This window comes from Cucurbita pepo, chromosome LG10 (assembly GCF_002806865.2).
Source record: "Cucurbita pepo subsp. pepo cultivar mu-cu-16 chromosome LG10, ASM280686v2, whole genome shotgun sequence".
NCBI classification, from domain to species: Eukaryota; Viridiplantae; Streptophyta; class Magnoliopsida; order Cucurbitales; family Cucurbitaceae; genus Cucurbita; species Cucurbita pepo.
The window spans coordinates 5,342,599-5,367,162 of NC_036647.1; the positions used below are offsets into that span (position 1 = coordinate 5,342,599).

The 24,564-nt window shown below is 34.6% G+C and overlaps 4 protein-coding genes across 8 annotated transcripts; 2 read left to right on the top strand and 2 right to left on the bottom strand.

Moving 5' to 3' along the window:
• Positions 1–2,608: 2,608 nt before the first annotated feature.
• Positions 2,609–4,464, top strand: LOC111804529 (BTB/POZ domain-containing protein At3g09030). The gene has a single exon (XM_023689373.1). It carries the CDS (start codon positions 2,821–2,823, stop codon positions 4,249–4,251), a length of 1,431 nt encoding a protein of 476 aa, XP_023545141.1. The 5' UTR covers positions 2,609–2,820; the 3' UTR covers positions 4,252–4,464.
• Positions 4,465–4,920: 456 nt separating this feature from the next.
• Positions 4,921–7,715, top strand: LOC111804532 (high mobility group B protein 1-like). Its single transcript, XM_023689375.1, has 8 exons — positions 4,921–5,078; positions 5,953–6,036; positions 6,267–6,395; positions 6,497–6,554; positions 6,645–6,689; positions 6,899–6,979; positions 7,066–7,140; positions 7,377–7,715. Exons 2-8 carry the CDS (start codon positions 5,969–5,971, stop codon positions 7,434–7,436), a joined length of 516 nt encoding a protein of 171 aa, XP_023545143.1. The 5' UTR covers positions 4,921–5,078; positions 5,953–5,968; the 3' UTR covers positions 7,437–7,715.
• Positions 7,716–8,135: 420 nt separating this feature from the next.
• LOC111804533 lies at positions 8,136–12,714 on the bottom strand. Of its 5 annotated transcripts, none has more exons than XR_002816525.1 (7): positions 12,425–12,714; positions 12,038–12,101; positions 10,412–10,436; positions 10,127–10,188; positions 9,862–9,940; positions 9,697–9,768; positions 8,446–8,465 (listed from the first exon to the last, which is right to left on the bottom strand). XR_002816525.1 is itself a non-coding variant. In XM_023689376.1 (6 exons), exons 2-6 carry the CDS (start codon positions 12,032–12,034, stop codon positions 8,263–8,265), a joined length of 462 nt encoding a protein of 153 aa, XP_023545144.1. In that variant the 5' UTR covers positions 12,035–12,101; positions 12,425–12,714; the 3' UTR covers positions 8,136–8,262. The 5 variants fall into 5 exon arrangements, 1 of the variants encoding a protein (XP_023545144.1); XR_002816523.1 differs by having other exon boundaries at positions 10,287–10,436; positions 12,008–12,101; XR_002816524.1 differs by having other exon boundaries at positions 9,862–9,959; positions 10,287–10,436; positions 12,008–12,101.
• Positions 12,715–13,461: 747 nt separating this feature from the next.
• Positions 13,462–17,822, bottom strand: LOC111804530 (vacuolar cation/proton exchanger 3-like). The gene is made up of 10 exons (XM_023689374.1): positions 17,470–17,822; positions 17,312–17,379; positions 17,197–17,225; positions 16,929–17,119; positions 16,108–16,326; positions 15,327–15,452; positions 15,071–15,187; positions 14,910–14,963; positions 14,611–14,818; positions 13,462–13,887 (listed from the first exon to the last, which is right to left on the bottom strand). Exons 1-10 carry the CDS (start codon positions 17,740–17,742, stop codon positions 13,826–13,828), a joined length of 1,347 nt encoding a protein of 448 aa, XP_023545142.1. The 5' UTR covers positions 17,743–17,822; the 3' UTR covers positions 13,462–13,825.
• Between the last annotated feature and the right edge of the window lie 6,742 nt (positions 17,823–24,564).

The following is a 24,564-nucleotide window of genomic DNA, read 5'->3' on the forward strand; positions in this document are numbered from 1 at the left end:
ACCGTCCGATGACTGACTCTAATACCGTTTATAACATCTCAAACCCATTGCTAGTAGATATTGTCCATCTTAACTCCTTACATATCGCTGCTGTCAACTTCACGATTTTAAACACTTCTATTATGGAGAGGTTCTAGCCCTACTCCGATCAGTGTCTTGCATTGTCTGGTGACTAGCTCTTATACGATTTATAACAGCCCAAACCCACAACTAGTAGATATTGTCTGTCTTGACCCATTACTTATCGTCATCAGCTTCACGATTTTAAAACACTTCTATTATGGAGAAGTTTTAGCCCTACTCCGACTAGTGTCTCACTCCGTCCGGTGACTAACTCTGATACCATTTATAATAACCCAAACCCACCGCTAGTAGATATTGTCCATCTTGACCCATTCATATCGTCGTCAGCCTCACGATTTTAAAAACACTTATATTATGGAGTGTTCTAGCCCTACTCCGATCAGTGTCTCGCACTGTTTGGTGACTAGCTCTTATACGATTTATAACAGCCCAAACCCACAACTAGTAGATATTGTCTGTCTTGACCCATTACATATCATCGTCAGCCTCACGATTTTAAAACACTTCTATTATGAAGAGTTTCTAGCCCTACTCCGACTAGTGCCTCGCACCGTCCAATGACTAACTTTAATACCATTTATAACAGCTCAAACCCACCGCTAGTAGATATTGTCTATCTTGACCCATTACATATCGTCGTCAGCCTTAGATTTTAAAACGCGTTTGCTATGAAAAAGTTTTCACACTCTTATCTCTAATTGACGTGGGATCTCATGAAGTAAAAATTTGTATTAAAGAGCTTTTGTCGGGATAAGAATTGCAAACGAGAACGAAACGAGACCAAATTTGATTCGGTTTGTTTAAGCTCAAAATACAAAAGGTGAAGAAAGGTGGGTAGGGTTGAATGAGTTGAAAACCCACTAGATTTTGCCTGCTTATGAGTGGGTAATGGGTAAAATGCACGAAGGGATTGGAGGGTTTGTGGCAGACATGGAGGGAACTCATAGTGATCGAGTGTGTTTGTTAACAAGAATGCATGGAAAGAGAGATTCTTTTATGTAATGGTACATTGCCCACCATAATCAAAACCTTATAATAACAAAACACCTTTCTTTCGGTGTGTTTGGAATTCTATACAATTACTCGTTCTTCCTCGTAATCATTGTTTTTCTTTTCTAAGTGCTCGGGACCGAGTTTTAGCTTCTTCGTAATCGAAGGTGTAGGCCATAGTTGACCTTCGAATGGAACGTTTAGGTCATGTTTGATAAGTGTTTATGTTTCGTTTGATGGTCATTTGGTTTTAGTATTTAAAAATTATGATTTGTTTATGCAATTATTTACATGGTTTTCATTTTTTTAAAAATAAATATTTGAATTATTAGTGGGATTTCAAATAAATAATGTTAAGAAAATAAAATTGGATAAGTTTGATCAAGCTTGACATAGACAAGTACGATGGAAATGGTTGTCTCAATATTCAATTGGTCCTGTTTTTTCTCGAACTTGACTTGGATTTGAACCGATTAAGTAATGGGTAGGGCCGGGACGGGGAAGCCATCCTCGTCCTTATCCACGCCACCTATTTCATTCCTCATTTTTGCGAAATTCCCCCATTTATTTTTGTGGGTTTCATGGCCGAAATTCCTTATAAGAAATTTGGAGGGTACGTTAATTTTATTATTACATCATATTTTTTTAATAATTAAAAATTTTAAATATTAGAGAGTTTCAAAATTAACTAATTTTTTTTAATATAGGAAAAATGCATATGTGCATGTGTGATGAAAATATATTTATATTTAACGGGGCGGGGACGGGGACGAGGAATATAATCCCGTTCCTGATTCCATTTATCTAACAGAAAAAAATGTTTCCCATTCCCTCCTTCATTCCCCGTCTAAATGGGGAATCCCCTCCCCATTCGGGATGGGTCTCCACATGTAAAATGAACATCTCTACTACTTGTCCTTTAGTAAATCGTAAAATATGTCAAAAAGCTTCAAAACGTAGACCGATGATATACACTCGAATAAGCATAAAATACGAGAGAAAACAAAGAAAAAGACGAAAAGCAAGATAAAGTAAAAGCTAGTGACACACTAGACAAATATTTCGCTAGTTTTAAAAAATAAATAGTTATCTAATTAATTTACGAAATTGAATATGAGGGTGGATATTCACCTAAGACCTTCGAAAAATTGTAATTTGTAGAGTTAAACTTAAAGTTATACGAGTTCAGTACAATCTCGAACATATGAAACTCTAATTCTCGACCTATTTATTTTAGAAGTGTACTTCACTCGAGAGATCGGATCGAGTTTCTTGAAAGTTAAAGTCTTAGAAGATTTCTTTTATCTTGGAAGAACTCTTTAAATAACATTCTTTCAAAAGCTTGGAAGAACTCTAATTATAGAGTATTCAAGGAGTATTATGGATATTGGGCTTGGATAGCCTTCGGCCCAACTGATTGAACTTGGGCCTGGCTGACCTTTTGGGAGCCTATTTTTTAATTCAATTAATCCAAATGAAAAAAAGCACGTGGAATAATCGAATAAAGCAGGCTACAAAAGACTTGGGCTCGGCCCATTAGGCGTAGAATCATAACTCGCTGTGAAATTATCGAAATATTTACCACACAAGACGACTTTTTACCTTCCATGTCTGGAAATTAATCGCATCAGGATAAAAAATACAGGATCGCGATGAAGGGTAATTCCGTCATAAATATTGTTAACCCACCAACAGAATTGCCTCCGCCCGGCGCTTATTGATGCCAGAGGTCAGCGGCTTCCATTAATGGAGGACGAAATTATACAGCTAGCAAATAGAACCCTAAACCAAGAACGTATCAAGCTCAACGTCGGCGGTAAGCTCTTCGAGACCACCGTCTCCACCACACGTTCTGGCGGCCCGGAGTCTCTATTGTATGCTCTATCCAACCGGCCGAGAGACGATCGGAATCCGATTTTCATAGATCGCGATCCGGAGATCTTCTCGGTCCTCCTTTCTCTTCTCCGAACCAACCGCTTGCCTTCATCGGCTCGTCGATTTTCCAAACAGGAACTCTTCGATGAAGCTATCTTCTACGGCATCGAGGCGAATCTCAAATCAGCGATTTCTCCTCCGTCGTTTGACGGCATCGATGCGTCAATCGTCGCGAATATTCGCCCTACTTCCGACGGTGTTGTATCGGCTTTTACGGCGGGCGATGGGGACGGCTCCATCTGGCTTGCTCACGGTGGTCAGATCTCTTGTTACGATCGGAATTTAATCCACGACAGAACGATTCGAACTCACTTGGAGGAAATCACGTCAATCCGCCGCGTTTGGCCGGAGATTGCAGCGTTAGGTTCAGACGCCATTTCCGGTCTTCATTATTACAATTTCTCCAGCGGCCGACACATCGGTTCGACTAACTGGTCAGATCCAAAGGATCCCCGCATCTACAAAGCCAGAGTCACCGCAATCGCCGATTCGCCGACTAATATTTTCGCCGCCTTCGAATGCGCTCACAGAGAGAATTCCGTACTCGTCATCGACCAAACGACTCTCCAAATCACATCTGAACTCGGCCGGCAACTCGGATCCTCCGCCAAGAGCACCGTCGCCGGAAAGCTTACGTGGATACCGGAAACCAGCGTACTCTTCGGAAGCTCGGTAACGTGTGGTGCGTTTGGGTACTCGGGCTACGTCAGGCTCTGGGACTCTAGGTCAGGCGACGTGGTTTGGGAGACGAACGAGCCAGGCTCGGGCCGAAGCAGTAGGTTCGGAGACTCGTTCGCTGACGTGGATGTCGACGTGGAATCGATGAAACTGTTCAAAATCTGCTCGAAATCGGGGGATTTGGGAGTGGCAGATATTCGTAAACTAGGGGACGACCCGTGGGTATATTTGAAAGACAAGAATCCGGGAATGGGAAACACGGGCAGAAGGGGGAGTGGAAATATCAAAATTCACTGCTTCAGAAAACAGGTTTTGGTGGGGAGAGAAGGAGAGCTGGAGGTTTGGTCGAGAGTGGAAGAAAGAGAAAACGGAGTGGAAGAATCAAAAGATATCGGCGAGGATTTTTACCGTCGGAACTACGTCGACAAGGCGGAGGATTCCGAGAGAGGGATTATAAAGGAAATTGAAGGCGGCGGCGACAGGCTGTTTGTTTCTCGGGAAAATGTTGAAGGCATTGAGGTTTGGGAAACCTCCAAATCATCCGGCGCCGTTTCGATTTTGTGACCCAAAAACCGGTTCGCCCTTCGCAACCGTTCTCATCATTATTGGGCCTCAATTGGGCAACCGCTTTCATCATTATTGGGCCTCAATTGGGCCCTTGTTCCATCATTTTTATGGGCCTGGCACTTTGTTTTTCTTTTCTTTAGGGAAAATTCAAATTTCAATTTAAATTTTAAATTGGACTATACAAAATATGAGGTTTTTTAGTATTACTTCAATATATATTTATTTATTATATTAACGAAAATTAATAGTTTAAAATTTGAATCGTGATGGATATTTATATATTTTTGAAAGAGAAACGAAACCCGTACTTGATCTTACACGTGTGAAACCATGGAAGGTCAGTGGACCGAGGGTCCAAATCACACACGTGTGAGAAGGTGGAACGTGCCAGATATTTATTTATATAATATAATCTCTCTTTGTCGCTATCTGTATGGGATCGCTTTGGCGGCAATGATCATTTCCACAAAACCCAAAAGATAATTCCTTTGTGATCATATTCATATATTCTTCCTTCCTATTTATTTATTTTTCCAAAAATTAGAATATCGGTTACTGGCTATAGCCAGTAAAAGGTCGCTCTTCGGGGGCTCGTGTGGCGGCAATTGTTGCATGTGTTACCGGTAGTTCCGGTTGCTCTATTCAATTTCCTTCTCTCCCCGGGTTCGAATTCAACCCTGGTTCTTTTGAACTCTTTTGTTTCTTCTATCACTCTCTCTCTCTCTCTCTCTCTCTCTGAGTCTTCGAAATATCTCTGTTGTTGATTCTCTATTCTCTATTTCCTTCCCGATTCCTTTTGGATCGGACGGCTTGGTTCATCGAAGGTAATCGATTCTCAGCTTTCTAGATCTCTTCTCTTCTTTGTTTTTTGTTCGTCGTTCTACTTTTCATCTACTTTTGTTTGTTTTGCCTGCAAAATTATCGTCGGTTGAAGCTAATTTGTTTAGTTTCTAAGGTTGCGTTCGTTTTCTTTTCCTCTATTTCTGTGGAGAATGATCGTTGTTGATCTACATATGTTGTGTTTTTATGTATTTATCATCTTACTAATTGGTACTGGAGTTGTTTAACAACTTCAACGGGAGAGTGAACTGAAGAAATAGCAGCAAGAGTTCAAGAATTAAGTTGTGTGAATTCAATTACATTTTAGGTTTATTTTTCAGTCTAAAGCTCTGTCCCCGATTAAACAAGTGATTTTTCATAGTTGTAATACGTAAGAATCTGCCGAGTCTTATTTTCCTTTTTGTATGTACTGTTTACTGTTAATCGTCTGTAGCTGGTTGATGTAGTTAGTCAAACTTAGAGACGGTTTTTTCAATTGAAATTTAGGGATTCTAGTCTCGTTAAGGTCAAATATGTTTCAAGAACATGAATTATTACACTATTGACTTCCACTTGATTTGTTTGCTTCTGGATATTCCTCAATTAATACATATCATATCGTGTTATTGTTCCTTCTACTTCAACGGTTTCTCGAGGTTGCTTTCACTGCGTTTTTGTACTTTTGGCTTGTACTTTTATGTTAGCAATCTTGTTATATTGATTCTTGTCAGGACTATTTGAGGTACTGCGCTTTCTTATTTTGCCTCAAATTGTTCTAGTCCTGATTCTCGTGCATGTAGACTGTTTTTTAAACTGTTGCACTTTTTAGAACTCGCCGTATCATTATACTGCTACTCCATAACTAGTCATTTTGAACAGGCATTTGCCTTGCATAATGAAGGGACCCAAGGGTAAGGGAACATCAAGGGTCTCCAAAGAAGCTTTGAAGCCAGTGGATGATAGGTAGTTTTTTGCCCATTGTCCCACTAAGTTTTATTAGTCTGATAAAACCTTGCAATTGTTGGGTTAGGATTGTCTGCGATCCATGGCTGGCATCTTTTTTTTGGAGTATCGAATTTCCAGCAAGTTTTTTAGTTCTATTGAAATCTAATATCCACATACTTGGTGGTGTGTATACAGCGTTTACAGGAATTTTGTAGTGACGGATCATAAATATCTCTAATTCTTTTCAGAAAGGTTGGGAAGCGAAAGGCTGCCATCAAGGCTGACAAGGGTATCAAACGACCGACAAAGAAAGAATTGAAAGCCTTGAAAGATCCCAACAAACCTAAGAGGCCTCCGAGTGCTTTTTTTGTTTTCCTGTTCGTATTGCCTTTTGCCATTTTGTCTTCGGGCTAAAATCTAGTTGTTTGATTTCCTTTATGAAGCAAATTTCTAATCTTTTTGAAATTTTATGAAACAGTGAGGAGTTCAGACAGGAGTACAAGAGGGAAAATCCTAATGTGAAGGCAGTATCTGCGGTATGTGATCTTTGAAATTGTTATAAAGATTCACACAAACTTGAGATGCAAATATACAGTCAATTGTTAACGTTTCATCCTCACCTGCAGGTCGGAAAAGCTGGAGGACAGAGGTGGCAATCATTGACTCATGATGTAAGTAATGTTGTGTATTACATAACAACTCAAGCGGGCTTAAAATGGTTGCCCTCATTTCAGTTTTCCTGCATGTATGTATGATGTTGATTGAGGAAACTCTGTTTCTAGAGGTGTGACATGTATTTTTCTGCCTCTGCAATGATATTTTCTTAACATATATGTTGGACAATAATCCCATTTTTAATAATAATTGCCTGGGTTAAAAGGAAAAAGCACCATATGAAGCTAAGGCGGCTAAGAGGAAGGCTGAATATGAAAAGCTTATGAGGGCATACGACAGCAAGAAGGTAGGCGCGCTCTGTATTTTGTGTATCGATCAAACTTACAAACTTCACTGCGACAAACGCTTATACATGCTGTTATCCTGGAATAGGCTAGTGAAGCTGATGACGAAGAATTAGAGAGGTCGAAATCTGAAGTGAACGGCGAGGATGAGGCCAGTGAGGAGGTATTTGATACACAATACGCAAATGCTCCAATGCTTGTACATGTCTATTTCAGTTAATAATATGCAAATTCAGATCATATCTTCTGTTTCATGTGCGCATATTTCATTTTATAAGCCTGCTGATTGTTTGAAGTTGAAAGTAACAAAGTTATGTTCTACCTACTTAGCTTGTTGCATACTATGAATAGTTTTTCGCTTCTCTATCAACACGTGTTCAATACTCGAACTCTTTGCAGGAACATCACGAAGACGATGACGAGGAGGAGGATGACGAAGATGATGAAGAGGATGATTAAATTAGAAGCAACTTTCTAACTTTTGCAATAGCCAACCCAGCTGCTAGAGGGAGGGAGTAGCTCATGTATGTTCATATCTTCAGTACTTGCGTGCTTTCTGTTCTTTTGTATTTATGTGCAAATGATAAAGTGTTGTATGGCACTTCCGCAATATTACTGTTTAAATGGTCTGCTCCACTAGCATCGCCGTTGTCATAATTTGATAAAATCTCTGGCTATTCTGGCCTTCTGATAACCGAATATATAAAATTATCAAATCCGTCTTTTGGAAGCTGTAAATCGAGTTTTTCTCTAATTCTCTTGCCTTTTTGCAGTTGGAGAATTACGTTTTTTTTTTTTAGAACTTTTAGAGAGAGCCTCTGAACCATCCGTGATAGGTAATGGTCTGTCTATCTAAAGTCGAAGATTATGACAACAATAGTAGTAAAATAAATGTATAGGTTGGAGAATTCCCATTTTTACATCCTTGACAACATCCTTTTAGGCGTTTCTACATAAAAAGTTTACCATGAGTTACTCTAATGGACATGAAAGATAAGTAGCTAGTTCATTAATATGCTTGCAACTTTGCAGTTCTCTAATAAAAATATATTTTTGACACTAATGTATAGAAATATTAAACTTGAAATTTTAATTTTGAGGCTCTCTGATAAGTATCTAATTTTAAAACGTTACTTGATATTTCAGAAAATTATAAAATTGTATTAAAAGAAGTTCTTACTAATGGTTTTAAGGAAACTTAGACATAGTTGTTATGAATTTCAAGTTTTGAACTATGCTAATTAAATTTTAACATTCTCCGAGCTATAGAATCTATATGTGTAATTTAGCTTAAAAACCTCGTTAAGCTACGAGCCAAAACAAAGATACTGCAGTGAACCGATGTGGGAAGGGAGTGGTAGTAGAAGAATACCGTGGAAGAAAATTTTTCTCCATCCATTAACTCCAATGATACATCAAAGATAATTGATGGCCTTGTAAATCTTTCCCACACTTGTATGATTTCTTCTCTGTTGCAATCAACCGTTCCTGAAAGAAAGATACCAACATGTCCATCATTCTCGCGGTGTGCAATAAATGACTTACCGGTGGAAGGAAAAAATGAGACGACAAAAAGGTGAACCTACAAGAATCTGACAAGTAAATGAGCAATTAGCATCGGCAAGATTCAGCCACTACGTTGTAGCGGTTGAATAAAGAATAGCGGAAATTTCACGCAAAAATTTGAAATTTGTGCTGGAATTCTGTACGAATTTACAAATAATCACAGATGTTCATAAATTTGGAGAGTTTGCTTCGACACCGAAGGTATTAGCTCCTTACTCACCTCTTCAACATCTAGAAAAAAGTCCTATTAATTAAGCTCTTTCTTAAAAGCACCCTTGGACGGTTGTTCCTCTCTTTTTCTCTTTCCCCCCCAAAGAGAGCGAGAACAAAAAAAAAAAAAATCACTCGATTCCCTCACAACAAGGCAGATAAGAGACTTTTTTCCATTCTTAAGTCCAGGATACGAAAACAATTCCTCCCCACTAAAAAGAGCGATTGCGAGTGGATTTCAGGTTCGATAGTATCGAGAAGGTATTAGCCCCTTACTCACCTCTTCAACATCTAGAAAAATACGCATCATTCTTTCTTTGCATAATATCATACACTGCTATATGCTCCCCTTATGCCCTTGCTATGATACGAGTCACTTAAAAGTTAAAAGCATGTTTCCATTCCCATATACTTTCCAAACCAGAAGCAAAGCCTTGTAACCAAAAACAAAACAAAAAAAACGAACACTGGAAACAAGAGAAACTGCACGAGGATCTAGTGGTTCAATTGTGTTCTATGCATTGAAGTGAAAACATTACATATATTTATAGGAAAATAAGAAACTAGCCACTAACATAGGCCACCTTAATCATCCCCACTAATCCATAGGCCACCGCCCTACTAATTAAGAGGCACTGACCTAAATAAGTGCCAGTAAAAATATGGATACCGGTGTGTGAGATCTCGACGGCCTCTTTGTGCCTTTTGTATATCGATATGATAAAAATATGGATACCCGTGTTATTTAGTTAGCACAAATATTTGGTTCATGCACAACATGATACACATATAAGGAAGTTTCAACCTTCGATTAGCAAGATTTGGTTTCAGTTTAAGAAACTAATGATGAATGCATAAATGTCAACAACATAGGTGAGTATTTTTATGCTTTTCAACATAATTTAATTAAAAAAACAGGTACACGACTAGCTGTGTTAAATACCTTGGTAAGAATGCCAAGGGAAGCCAATGGTAGAAAATAGATAGGATGCATGGAGTAGCAAGATCAAAGGTGCTGCATAATAGGCAATTACAATTAAAGGTTTTACAGTTTTAATAGTAAAATCAACATTTCTGTTGTCAAAATTGAGAGATTGGAAAATGGCACCTGTCTGCACTGCCAATGAAGTCTGCATACATGCGCCATTGTTCTGGAACATCATCAAAAAGATTACCAAACCGTCCACCTGGAAAGGATGCAACTCACTGAAAAATTCAATATAATCTTCCATATTATTTTCTCTTTATGTGCAAAGTATCCATTATTAGGCCTTTTTGTGCGTACATATGAAAGTATTACATAGATAAGCTCAAAGATTACTCAGTCACGGACAATGCCAAGAAAATGTTGTGGGAAAAAAACACTTAGAAACCTGATGGCAGCATTAGAAGCGGCTGCAGTAGTAGTTCCAGAGAAGGAGCATATACCAACTGCCTGCAAATAGTCAATAAAAGAGTGGTTTAAATAATGTTAATGACCTTTTCTTTTCCATTTTGCTAACAGAACTGTGTTATAATAGAATGAAACTGTACTTTCAGAAACAGTTATCAATTATGTAGAATTTGAGTTTTGAATCCTCTAATTATAGGAACTGGATGTGACCAACGCGTGACACATCCATCCAATAATATTAGTGGGGAACTGCAGTATCATGTACCGCAAGTAGTTGTCTGAAACTGATTCTGCAATGAAATTTATATAAAAGTGAGATAGCAGGTATAACTAGATACTTCCTGAAAAAAGAAATTGAGATATTACTTTATCGATCATTTTTTCTGATAATCCACCATACTTTCATTGAGAAAAAAAGAAGATGAATACAAAGACATCCAAAATAACCAAGCCAACAAAAAGAGGAATTCCCATTAAGGAACCCCAATCGAGCAAAATGTGAGCGGATAAATAACAAAAGGAATTTGACACCGACGCCCAAAAGAAAACAAAGAACCTTGCAAGGGACCAAACATCCCTACTGTCTTGCTCACCCTTCTAAAGATCCTATTGTTTCTCTCTCCCGGAAAGGCCAATCATCTGGCTGTATAGCTACAAACAGCTTGAGCAAACATTAATGGATGTATTTGTCACACGTTGGTCATATCCCAAATGCTCATTGGCTATATGATATGAACTCTTGGCTGTAATCCATATGACAAACAAAAGTACATGCTCATAAAAAGTTTACGGTTTCTTTTCTATCTTCTAGTCGGTGTACACCCATACAACGTTTCCAATTTACGATTCATTACAATTGAAAAGCTTCTTTATAATCTCCTTGAGGTTGCGTGGATTCAAAAAGGGATAATCCAATTGTCCTTTTCATATTTTCTACTCTTTTTCGCATGACAGAACAATTTCTAACTGATGGGAATCAAAAGAGGGAAGAGGAAAACCTAGAAGTACTGGAAAAATCCTGATCTTTGGGAGTGCAAGATTATTGTAGAAAAATTAAATAAGTAAAACGGGATACATCTAGTTGTATGAATCAACTAGAACCCAAATATTCCCAAATATTCTAGCGTGGAAAACATCACGTAACAAAAAAGTTCAATGAAGAAATATTAATGGGAAAAGTGAGAAAGAAAAAAAGTCCACGCACATTAGGTATCATGTTAGGAATCACGACTCTCCACAATGGTATGTTATTGTCCACATTGAGCATAAGCTCTCGTGGCTTTGCTTTTGGCTTCCCTAAAAGGCCTCATACCAATGGAGATGTATTCCTTACCTATAAACCCATGATCATTCCCTAAATTAGCCAACGTGGACTCTCTCCCAACAATCCTCAACACCCTTGGGCAAGATAAAATCTTGAATGATATCTGGAAGCCAGGATAATTTTGTTTCCAAAAAATGAGATACTTTGAGACCATTGGATGTCGGAGATGTTTGTTCATCAAAAACAGATTGCAAACGTAGTTATCATCTAGAAAATACCTGTTCATGGAATCAAATTTCCCAAAATGAAACTCTTATTGTAGCTATAGGAAGCAGAAAACGGTATACCAGTTCTCAAAGTCTACAAACTATGCTGAATACCGATCGTTAATTATCTCAACCATCAGCTTTATCCTAAAAGAAATGTGAACCTCTATCTATCCTCAGGAAGTTTAAGGCAAATTTTTAATTCACATAAAATGGATCAAGCATATAGATTGCTTCAGTAGAGTGATATTAGCAAAACCATAGCAATATGAACGAGAATACATTATATCTATTATAAGAATTTGAAAAGACGAATTCGAGGAATGATTACGTAAAAAGTGAATTCTAAGGCAAACATCACCGGCTTCTTCACAGCGCCATTTCCGTACTTCTCGACAAAAATTACTCGCCGCTGGCCGTGTACTCTGCAACAAGAAACACAAGACAAAAGTAATACAATCAGATGGAATAACACCGAAAGCATTATCACTAGCAGAGAAACAATCACCACTTCCTCTAAATCGATATTTTCTTTCGCCTCTTGAGATATTAAGACATTTCGTCTCGGACATTTTCCGCTCAGTATGGAATGAAATTGATCAAGACTTCGAAAAACTTAAAACATTTCAGGAAGATACGATATATCACATACAAACTACGCTGAACTTCTCTTCATCCATTAATATCCACAAGTTTTCAATATAACAGAACAGAAGAATGTAGGGGAACAAAAAAAAAGATCTCGTACCTGCACGATCAACACCGTTCTTTACATTGTCTTCTCCATCGGAAAATCGGTTTGGCTACATAAAATCTGATGACGATTTCGCAGTTTTCCACTGTGAATCAAGCTCAAAGACTCAAAACGCACACACAAGTAGCCAATGAGAGTTGCGCAGCGCCAGGCATGCGGAGACAGCGCTTTCTGAAGCTAAGCGACGTGATAGAGCTCCTTATTCAAGTCTGTCAAATACATACGGATGAACGCACAGTCGCTGTGTGAATCTGTTGGCGGTTGCCTGTTTTGTTAATTGCCGCGCGGCAATCCAGGAAGACGGCCTTACTCCCCTAATTATTATTATGTTCATGCCTTTAATTATTTTAATTCTTTTATAAAATAAAATTTAAAAAAAAAAAAAAAAAAAAGAATCAAAATTAATTTTAAATGATTAAAAAGTAATTTTTTTTAGTAATTTTAAACATAAAAATGGATTTTTAAGCTTATAAATGCAATTAATCAAAATTAATTCACGGATTTTTTTCACATGTCCAAACATTTTCGTTTAAAAAATGAGACAAATTTTGAAATATTTCACGGAGTTTTGAATTACACTACGAATTTATATACCACCCGAATAAATAAATAGTACATGAATAAACGAGACTACAGAGCAATCTAAGGATAAGATGGCTACCAAAAACTTAAAAGAATTGAAACTTACTACCTTATTATCAACCAGATGTATCTTTGGTGTTTCAATCATAAATTTTCAAAGTTAAAGTGTCCTTACAAAGGGGGTCGCAGGACCAGGCTCGAGCGCGTGTAGCACTCTTGCAAGAAAATGGGCTCACTGCAGGAGGGGAATGAAAGGAGAGGAAAGAAAAGATTCGAGACCAAAGTGGAATCAGACTGAGTTTCAATTCATCGCAGGGGAAGGCTACTTCATGCTACGCGTCCGGACCTACTACGCCTGAGCCGCATTTCAATTCAAATCCGGATTTTGGAATTGAGAGATGGTTTTAAAATTATAATAATAAAATTTAAAGTATAATTAAAAAGGAGAGGAAAATAGAAATGATATGATTCTCATTACCGACATATTCTTATGATACATGAAAATTCAAACACAACGACGAAAAATGCATATAAAAACACAAATTAAAAAAAGCATAAAAATATTTATTGCAGATTGCATGCGATTAATTATTAGCCCACAAACTGCCTTCATCAAACTCCCCATAGTTTGAAATTTTCTAAGCTTTCCACCAGGCAGGCGGCATGCGTTCGATCCAGGCCAATTCTGATATCAAAGAATTTAATAACAAATCCATTTGATTTTGCTGTTTGGTCCTTCTTCATGACCAGATTTCAAAAGTAACCCCTCTCTCATTTTGCAATTTGACCCACTTAAAAGCATCATATTAGCCTTTAAGCTCTGAAGATTGATTGGCTTGATGATTGGAGTCCCAAGTTGGGGGCATTGTTGTCATCTGCAAGGGCGAAAAACAAAAATACGTTAATTTAATGACCTAATTACTCGACCCGATACCTAATTGAAGTACTTTCATTAAAAGTACTCATGTAAGAGCCCAAAATTAACCTAATTATTCGACCCGATACCTAATTGAAGTACTTCCATTAAAAGTACTCATGTAAGAGCCCAAACCCACCCTAGCAGATACTTTTGTTAAAAGTACTCATCATATAAGAGCCCGAACCCACCCCTAACAGATATTGTCTTTAGGGTTTTCCTTTCCAACTATCTTTCAAAGTTTTTAAACCCAAACTCACCCCTACCAGATATTGTTCTGTTTAAGGTTTTGCTTTTGAGGCTTCCTCTCAAAGTTTTTAACCCAAACCCAACGCTCGCAGATATTGTTCTCTTTAGGGTTTTGCTTTTGGGTTTCCTCTCAAAGTTTTTAAACCAAAATCTACCGCTATATTGTCCTCTTTGAGGTTTCCCTTTCGGGCTTCCCATCAAAGTTGTTAAAACACGTATACAAGGGAGAGGTTTTCACGATCTTCTCCAACCGACGTGGGATCTTACAATCCATCTCCCTTCGAAGCCCAGCGTTCTCGCTGGCACTCCCCTCTACACGAATTCACACAATTCAAACCCTTCTTAACCCTAAAACTACACAAAAATAGACTATTGAAACCCATGAACTAAACTCACTCGAACCGAACCCGAACCATGCAATTTAGTCACTCACCTTCTTGAGTCTTGGAAACAAAGAAGCAAGCAGCAATGATAATGTAGCAGAGGAGAAGAATGAGGCCTTTAATATAGTGAGAGGTTCCATCTTGTAAAGTGAAGGCCGTGGCAATAATGGCCAACCCAAGCGACCCCGTTTCCATGAGGTTAAAGTTCAGGTCCATGTCCACTCCCATTGTCCAAGCAACTATCACACATAGTGGAATCTGCAATTACATATTCTTCAGGGGTCAGTTGGTGCAATTTCAACCTTTTTCTAAGAGGGGTTTAAAGTTTTCATTAATTACACATACGTACCACAAAAAGTGCAATTTGTGTTGCAGATCCCAATGCAACTCCCAATGATATGTCCTGTAAACAAAAACAAAACATTTAATTTTATATTTAATAAATCTCGAAAAATTTAATTTTTTTAAAATTAATTGAACTACTTATACGTGAAAATTTACGATACTTACCAACTTATTCTTGAAGGCGAATATGATAGCTCCGGCGTGTTCGGCTGCATTTCCGACAATTGGGAGCAAGATTATACTAAGGAAACTGACCGACAAACCCCAAGTAGTAGATGCTTCCTGAAATTAATAATAAACTTTAGTTTATAAAAAATTATAATTATCCCAATTTTAATTTTTTATTAAAGAGAGAAAAAAATAATAATATATTTCATTTTTTGCTGAAAAGCCCTTTAAATATACAGTAATTAAAATTTACCTCAATTGTGTTGACAACGTATTCGGACAGCAAAGCAATAAGAAGTGTCATTCCAGCAAGCCATGCAAATGCACTCCAGAATCCGATCACTGCCTCTTCTCCAGAAACGTCGTCGTCTTCGGTTTCCTAATTTTCCAATAATATAATTAAATAATTTAATTCTCACACAATAAAATAAATAAATAAAACATTTCAATTTTAATAAATAAATGTTTATCTTGGTTCAAAAATCAACCCACGAAGACATTGGTTATTATTATTATAATTATTGTGTGTAATTTTAATAAAATCTTAAAAATTATAATTATTGTGTGTAATTTTAATAAAATCTTAAAATTAGTTATTTTTATTTAATTTTATAAAATACGAAACCAATTTATAGTCGGGACTATTTTTACGATCTATTAAAAATTTGAAACTAAATTTGAATATTTATTAGTAGATAAACGACTATTCTAGTGGAAGATTCGGGACCATAGCATTTTTCCGATAAAGTCGACTTTTGTTGTTGCTGTCGTGGCCGTGGTCGTAGTCGTAGTGGTTCATTTAGAACCACCAAAACATCCTTAGCCACTAGTCAGTGTGACAAATACATCACCTTCTTATAATTATAGTGTACTAACTTTTTACCTGATTTAATTTTGAAAATTAAATAATAATAATAATAATGATGGATAGAAATGGTGTTTATAAACTTAAATTATTTAAATAAATAAATAAATAAATAACTGAATTTTTTTAAATTAAAAATAGAATATTAAAGAGAGGAGAAGGAACGTACCTCAGTTTCAAATAATGTCCGGTGAGTCCAGAGTTGGAAGACCAAGTAAGCAATGTAAGCGGCGAGCATTACAATGCTGCTGGCTCTGGACAAGTGGAGGGTGGAGGCGGCGGCAGTGGAGGCGGAGGAGGCGGAGGAGGCGGCGTACCCAAACAATAACGGCAATAGGTGGCACAGTAATGACAGCATCAGCATTAGTGCGTTCACATCCGCTTGCCTCTGTTAAAATTACAAAATTACATATTTAATTATATTTCTAAGACTTCAAATCTATTACCGTTCACCTAATAATCCGGTTTAAAATTCACTTTCCTTTCCGCTTCTCCAAAATGCCTTATACCAATGAAGAGATATTTCTTAATTATAAACTCATGATCATTCCCTAAATTAGTCGATGTGGGACTTTTATCATCCAATAGCAATAACAGATTTTCACACCCTCCACTCATTGGGTCCATTATCCAGTTATGATATTATTATAATAGTTCAACTACACCGTTAGATATATTGTCTTCTTTAACCTCTCTCCCAATATTTTAAAACAGGTTTGTTAGACAGAGGTTTTCATATCATTTGTTCTCCTCTCTGACTTGTATGATCTTATTTAGGTCCGGCTTTCTCTCCTAGTCTTTTCCTAAAGCTTTAAAATGTATCTGTTACTTCTCCAACTAACTTTGAGATCTCACAGTAAAAACATGTTTTAAAACTTTGAGAGTAAGCTCAGAAAGAAAAGCCAAATATAACAATATGTGTTAGCGGTGAACTTAGATGGTTCGTAAAAAATTAATATAACGAGAGAGAGAGAGAGAGGTGTTACTTACTCTGTCATAAGTCTGCTCTTTATTAATAATGCCACCACAGAAGAGAGAGGTGCCAAGAACAAGAAGAAGGTTGGAAAGAACAGAGCCCAAAAGAGAGAACTTCACCACGTCTATCTTTCCTTGTGTCAGCGCCAGAATTGCAATTATCAGCTCCGTCGCATTCCCACATGTTGCATTCAAAAGCCCCCCAACTATATACCAAATTTTTAATTAAATCTTTTTTTTATTATTATTAAAAAAAAAAAAATTAATATAAACGACCGATTACCTGTTGGGCCGGTGAAATAAGCGATTTGCCTTCAAAGACGAAAGGAAACAATAAGAGGAAATTAAAGAATAATAATAAATATTTGATATTAATAAAAAGGTTAAGAGAAGCTTACTCGGTCAGGAAGCTGACACGTTCAGCCAATGGCGTGAGGCCAAGCAAGCTCAAAGCAAAAATCCACGGCTAAATACATAAATAAATTAGTTAATTAATTAAATTAACCAGAACGACATGTCGTTTCACGGGAAATAGAGAGGGGATAAGGGTTCTCACTCTTCCAAACCCGAAACTCTGAGCGACAATAGCGAGCGGAATGGCAGGGAAGAGAATGGAAAGTTTAGTTCCCAAAATGACCTCCTGAAGATTGATGAGGAACTTGCGGAGACAGCCGAATTGGATTTTGGAGACGAGGGTTAAATCGGACTTTTTGCGTAGGGAAGAGGAGGACAAGTTGTGGGCAGTTCGGCCATGGCCGTGGCGACTCTCCTTGGTTAAGCGCTTAAGGGTTCCGTTTTCCATGAGCCATGGCTCGGACTGGGAAGCCATGGGTTCGCTTTTTTTGAGGCTGGAAAAAGGGACGAGGAAGATAGAGTTGGCGCTGTTGGTCTCAGATGTTTTCTGAGAGATATGGCGGTAAGATGGAACTCTTTATAGGCTGAACCAAGAACCTTCCGCGAAATTTCGTAACTAACTGCCTACTTTGCCTCATCATATTCTGGGTCCGGTCCGGTCCGGTCCGGTCCGCTTTTCCTCCAAATCCATGACAAATTTGTAATATTAAAATATGTATTTTTAAAATTGAATCCTATAAATTTTATTAACTTAAATTAATAAAAACAACTTTATACTTAAAATAACTTTCAAGAATAATATTTTTACTGTATTATATTTATAAAATATATTAAACATTATTTACGTTTGTAAAAATAGTTTAAAATTTTGGATATTACTAAACTTATGAAAGGTCGATATTATTTTTTAAAACATTTTGAAAGTTCAATAATATTTTTTAAACAAAATGTTAATGACATTAAAACGTTCTTAAACAAATTATTTACGATTTTCATTTAAAACTATTTTTAAAAGTTTAAAACGTCAAACAAAATGTAAAATTTAACGATATTTTTATTCATTTAGTCAAATTTAGATTAGATTAATATATATATATATATATATATATATATATATATATATATATATATATATATATATATATATATATATACACATATACATGCACGCTTGCATGTATATATTCTTGAAATGTGAGGTTAAAAGAAAAAAGAATTGGGGAGTAAATACTTGAAATGATAAGATAAGGAATTCCTACCAGGGGAGTAAGATTCGGATTACGTTGTTGATCGAATATCTCAACACTAGAACACTTGGTTGAGATTCGAATCATTCCACAAGCAAGATTGATCATGTCGAGATTGAATGATTCTACACGCAACCTAAACTATATAGAATTGCAAAGAAACTTAGTCATTGGCTAAAGAAAGCATAAACGCTCCTTTTAATGTATTTTCAAAGTCTACTTACAAATACAACATATATGGCTTTATAAACCTTAAAATGAAACTATTAAAGACATTCCAAGAGTTGTAACATTGATACTTAATGGTCATAATTAACGTAACTATAACCTAAAGTAAATAAAAAGTCTTAAAATATATTAATGAAATATAATTTATAACAGAGAACTTCATTATTTTTCAATGTGGTAGGAATTGAAATATCTTTTGATACTTTCAACAATATTTTATTCACGTATTTATTGAAGTATATTATATGATTGATGTCTATTAGTTCATACTAAGGTCCGACAAAATGCAAAATTTAAGGATATTTTTATCCATTTAGTCAATTTTAAATTAAATTAATATATATATATTCTTGAGATGTGAGGTTAAAAAGGGAAAAGAAATTTGGGGCCCATTAAAAAGCATAAAGTGTATGACTTTATTGCATTTAATAAATAATTGGGCCCTTGATAATAATAATATGATTGAATTACCATGTGAAAGGACAAAATTAGAGCTATAAAGTAACATATAACCAAAAGGGGAAGTTCACGACTACCATATAACTTTCCAATGTTGTAGGACCTAAAAAGGGAATTTTATTCCTTACATTTATTGTCTTGTGTAAAATTAAAAATATCTAATAAAAATCCATCGAGTCACCCGCTTTAACTCAATTTTCAGATATTTGAAGTCTGTGTGTTGTTAGAAAAAAATTCATAAATTTACTAGACACGGATGAAAAGGTGATGAAAAGGTGATGAAAAGGTGATGAAAAGGTGATGAAAATGATGGATCTTTTAATATATTTTTATAATAATATGATATTGTCCACTTTTTTTTTGTATAAGTTCTCGTGATTTTACTTTTTAAATTACCCAAAAGTTATCGTACCATTCGATATAATTGTCCTCTATGTAACAAATGCGAGACTTTGTTTGTACCTAACGATCCTTCTCTCGAACACAATACCCCTTCAAGACTCCTTTCATAGCCCACTTCTATCCGAAATTGTTCGTTTTGACCCGTTACGTATTGTCGTCAGCCTCACGGTTTGTTTTAAAACGCGTCTATTAGGGAGAAGTTTCCACACTTTTATAAGGAATGTTTCATTATTTTTTCCAATTGATGTGAGATCTCACAGTTCACCTCTCTTAAGAGCCAGTGTCCTTGTTGGCACAATGTCGTGTGACTGGTTCTAATACCATCTTTCACTCGAACAAAGATTTAATCCTTCTATAAGTCTACTGGTGTTGATAAGGATATACTCTCCATCCAAATTTACCTAATTCCCTTGTCGCATTTCAATTACCTTTTTATCCAATCTAAGGACCGATACACAAACCTCATTAATTTTGTTTGGAATCTAAGAACATCACCAACACGACTAGGTTTTGACCATGATTCCGATACCAATCAATAAGAACAATCAACACTCTAAATATTTTTATAATAATATTGATATTGTCCGGTTTATGCATAAGCCTTTATAATTCTGCTTTCACAATCCTCGAAAGGTCTGAATCTCCCCTTCATAATTTTGATTAAAAAAAAAAATAAAATAAAAAATATTAAAAATAAGTTGATTAAAATAGTTTATAAAGTAAAATAATATTTTTAATCTAACTTTTCCAATAATGATGATGATACGGATTGGAAAGATTTCTGGTAGAAGAATAAAATCTCTCCTGCAGCAAGCCACGTGTTCCAACAGATTTTGAACACCTTCTGGCAGCTTTTTCTTATTTATTTATTTATTTAATTTCAATAAAAATATTAACTCCCTAGCTAAAATATCCAATTTATCAACATAAATAATATATCTTTCTTATTCCTCTAATTATCTTTTGTTTGTTTATTAGTATTCATAATATTGTTTATGAAAAATAATTAAGTTTGAGAAATATAAAAAATATATATTTACAAAAATATTGAGATCTCAAATTTTATGAAAAATGTCAATAAATATACCAATAAAATGTTGATAATGAATATTAAAAAAAATTAATTCATATTTTATACTTATTTGAAAAATACTCCTAAATTTAAAAAAAAAAATCTAAAAAATACGATTAAACTTAAAAAAAAATATTATTACGATTTTGGATGTAACAGTTAATACTTTATTTCAAAATGGTTCAAGGACAGTTTAAAATTTTAAAAAAAATACTTTAAAAATATATCCTTAAATTTCTTTAAAAATATTTAAAAAAAACACATATTTAAACTTAAAAAAAAAACACATTTACGATCCGTACACATTTCAACTTTTCAAAATAATATTAAAATATTTATAGATAATCTATAAGGTTTCGATTGACCGTAATAATATTTTGAACTTTTTTTTTTTTTTTTTTTTTTTATAAAAGTAAACGTTGTTAATGTTAATTTAAAAAATTTATGGGTATTTTTTAAAATGTAATTTTTGAATTCGAGACTGAAAAATGAAAGTATTAATGAAACTTTTTAAAGTTTAAATGTATTTTTGAAATATTATTAAAAATTTAATGGTATTTTTAAAACAAGTTACTGATTGTTTGTATCGAAAGCTAATCGTAATGATATTTTTTAAACTATTTTTAAAAAATTAAGAATATTGTTGAAATTTTTAAAAGTTGATGAGTATTTTTTAAAAGTCTTGGTTTACAAAATATTATAAAATATATATGAAAATAAAATAAGTGCAAATCTGGATTTTATTTTCTTCTTTGGTAATAATAAAAATAGAAATTCCAGAAAGAACTCGAAATAATAATAAATTTGAAAATATTGCCCCCATACTTTTAGAAATTAAAAAAAGCAACCCCAAAAATTTGCAAAAAGACCCAGATTTGTTATATATATAGCCAAATATGTTATGACTGCCACCTCACAAATGGACAATACAAAGGAAATTTCGAGGAAGTTTCTTGGGGATTTTCAAATTGACCCCTCAAGAATCAATCATTTCACTTCCGTTCATTTTAAGGGACACCTCTGCTAAAATTTAAAATATAAAAGCCTATGGGCCAAATTATTTGGGATAATTATATAATTTTATATCCCCATAAAATAAAATTAATTAAAATTTGAATAATTATAAATTATTAGTTTAAATTGGCCTGGTCGGCGGAATGATTGGACGTTGGAAATAAATAATATTTAAATATTTAAATTACCAAACAATAATATAAAACATTTCAAATTTTACCTTCAAACAATAATTTCTAAATTTTCATAAATTAATTAATTGTGGCCAACGTAAAAAATAATTATAAAATATTAATAAAGAATTTTAAAAAATATAATTTTATTCCATTTATTTCAACAATAATTGGGATTCGCAGAATGTTGGTTGGATTTATTATTATTATTATAAGAGATGGGAATCACATGGGTTTGGGGAAGCTACTGTGTTTTGTTTTTCCTTAAATGATCTGAACTATGCTCAAATTGATAGTTTACACTGATAATTAAAAGAAAAGAAAATCGTTTTTAATCTTTTTAGGTCGTTTTTGTCTTTTAACTCTAAAAACGGCCCCGTCCTTCTCTTCTTCATTGCTTGTCTTTTCTAATCATTTCACGTTCTACCCACTTGTTTTGGTTCCCCCCTTTATCTCATTTATTTCTTCTAAATCAATTGAATCATGCTTAAATTGACAGTTTAGATTTATTCGAGGTATACAACTTGAATCAATACTGAGAATTAAAAGGATACAAAATAATTTTTAATACTTTAGATCGTTTTTGTCTTCGGCCCCAAAAAACACCCCGTCCCTTTCTTCTTCATAACCATTAGTGTAGTTATTACATGTGTCAATTTCTCACCATTAATGAATATTCTCGATCAAAACAATAAATATGTAATATATTTAAAAATAATAATAATAATAGACGAGCTTCCAAGAAAATTCGTGAATAGTGACGATGATCGGTATGGATAGAGTTTTAAAGAAGTTGAAGCCATTTTCAAAAAGGACAAAGGGTTGCATGTTACTTGCTACGCTTTCATTTTTTCGTGCCATATAGAATGAACATGTCCCACGAACTCTACACTTTTTTTGTGGTCTAATATTCTTTGGGATTTGATTTCTGACCGGCCCTAGAGTTTTATAAGCCTTAATTATTTAAAATAATATAATAATGAAAGAAAAAATAAAGTATAACGTCTCACGCTCAAAACCCTGATATCGCACTGAAACATGGCTACATTACCAACTTCTCATAATTTTCAAGTAGTCACTAAATATAGAACAGCTCTAATCAAAACTAGTTTATCTTTAGAATCTTTAAGGTGCACATTGTTGGTATAGACAATAACTTTCAATTCTTTTTAAGTCTTTTTTAGACATCTTATCTTAAGATTCACTCACGTCCCCTTCTTTGCTCGGGTATTATACAACAATTATATTTACGTGATTCTCTTGTGCTCGTATAACCCACAAGCGTGAGATTAGAATTTGAATGGTTGAATGGCAATGGTCCACAAGAATTTCACTGAATACTCCATTTTTTTAAGTACTTTAGATCTCCACACATTCGGTCAAAAGAATGAGAAAAATATACACCATCGATCTAAATATATTTTAACTCGTTAAAACATATATCTTTGATCTAAGTCATAGATTTAACCATCCGTTACAAGAAGACGTATCCACCATTGATGGAATTTAAAGACGATAATTCACAACACAAGTCAATCTGCCGCTCCATTTTTGAAAAAATTTCATAACAGCTCCATCCTCAGCTCGGGTATATATATATATATATTTTTTTGGAAGAATGTCAGAGATTCTTCACATCGAGGCCACTCAATTCAATAAAAATATCAACGAAAATATCTTTGGGAGTGAATGATTTGTACTGAAAATTCGATAATTTGAAATTATTGGTACAATGATGAAGCATTATAATAATTTGGTTAAAATATCAGCTTCATCTTTATATTTTTGAAATTTATTTAATTTTAGTGCTTTTAGTAAAGATTTAAATTTATTTCCATTTTGTAACTTTTTATTATGATAATTTTTTTTTATTATTACATAACTAATTTTAAAAAAATTAAATTTAATAAATTAATATTTTATGAAATAAAAAAAATCGTTTTTTTCCGTACAAAGGACCGTGAGGTTTGTAATGGGCAAACTGTGGAGTACTCTGAAAAGGACACTGTCAAAGTTTTGGTTTCTGCCATACGGATGGATTTTTGTAGTTTTCTGCTAAAATAAGGGACCATTATTTATTTATTTATTTATTTATTTATTATTATTTAAAAAAAAAAAAAAAATTTTGAATATTTGATTTTAATAAATAGAAAAAGTAACATTTGTTAGACGAACACAACTATCCACAGTGGTATTGGTATGATATTGTCCATTTTGAGGGTAAGCTCTCATGACTTTACTTTAAACTTTTCAAAAGGTCTCATACGAATGAAGATAGTATTCTTTGATTATAAACTCATGATCATTCCCTAAGATGTGTGGCTTTCATCCAACAACATGAAAAATAATAAGTTTTGAGATAATGTATGAAAATTGACGGGGATTTTTTTTTATTATTATTATTTTTTTATATAAAGGGTATTATAGTATTTTTAGATTTTTATGATATAATTATTTTTATGAATTTAATGATAAAAAATGAATTTTGACATCATCAAATTTGGATACTATGGTACTATTTTTCTGTTCACTTTAATAAAGAAAAAAAAAAAGTAATTGTGGTCAGGATACTACGTGTCGTCAAATTGCTTCACAAGATAGGACGATGCATGATCTTTGGTGTCGCTTTCGCCGCGAGAGATCGAATCCGTGATGAACTTGGCCGACTTGTCGGTTGTCATATCCTGCGTGAGGCTGCCGAC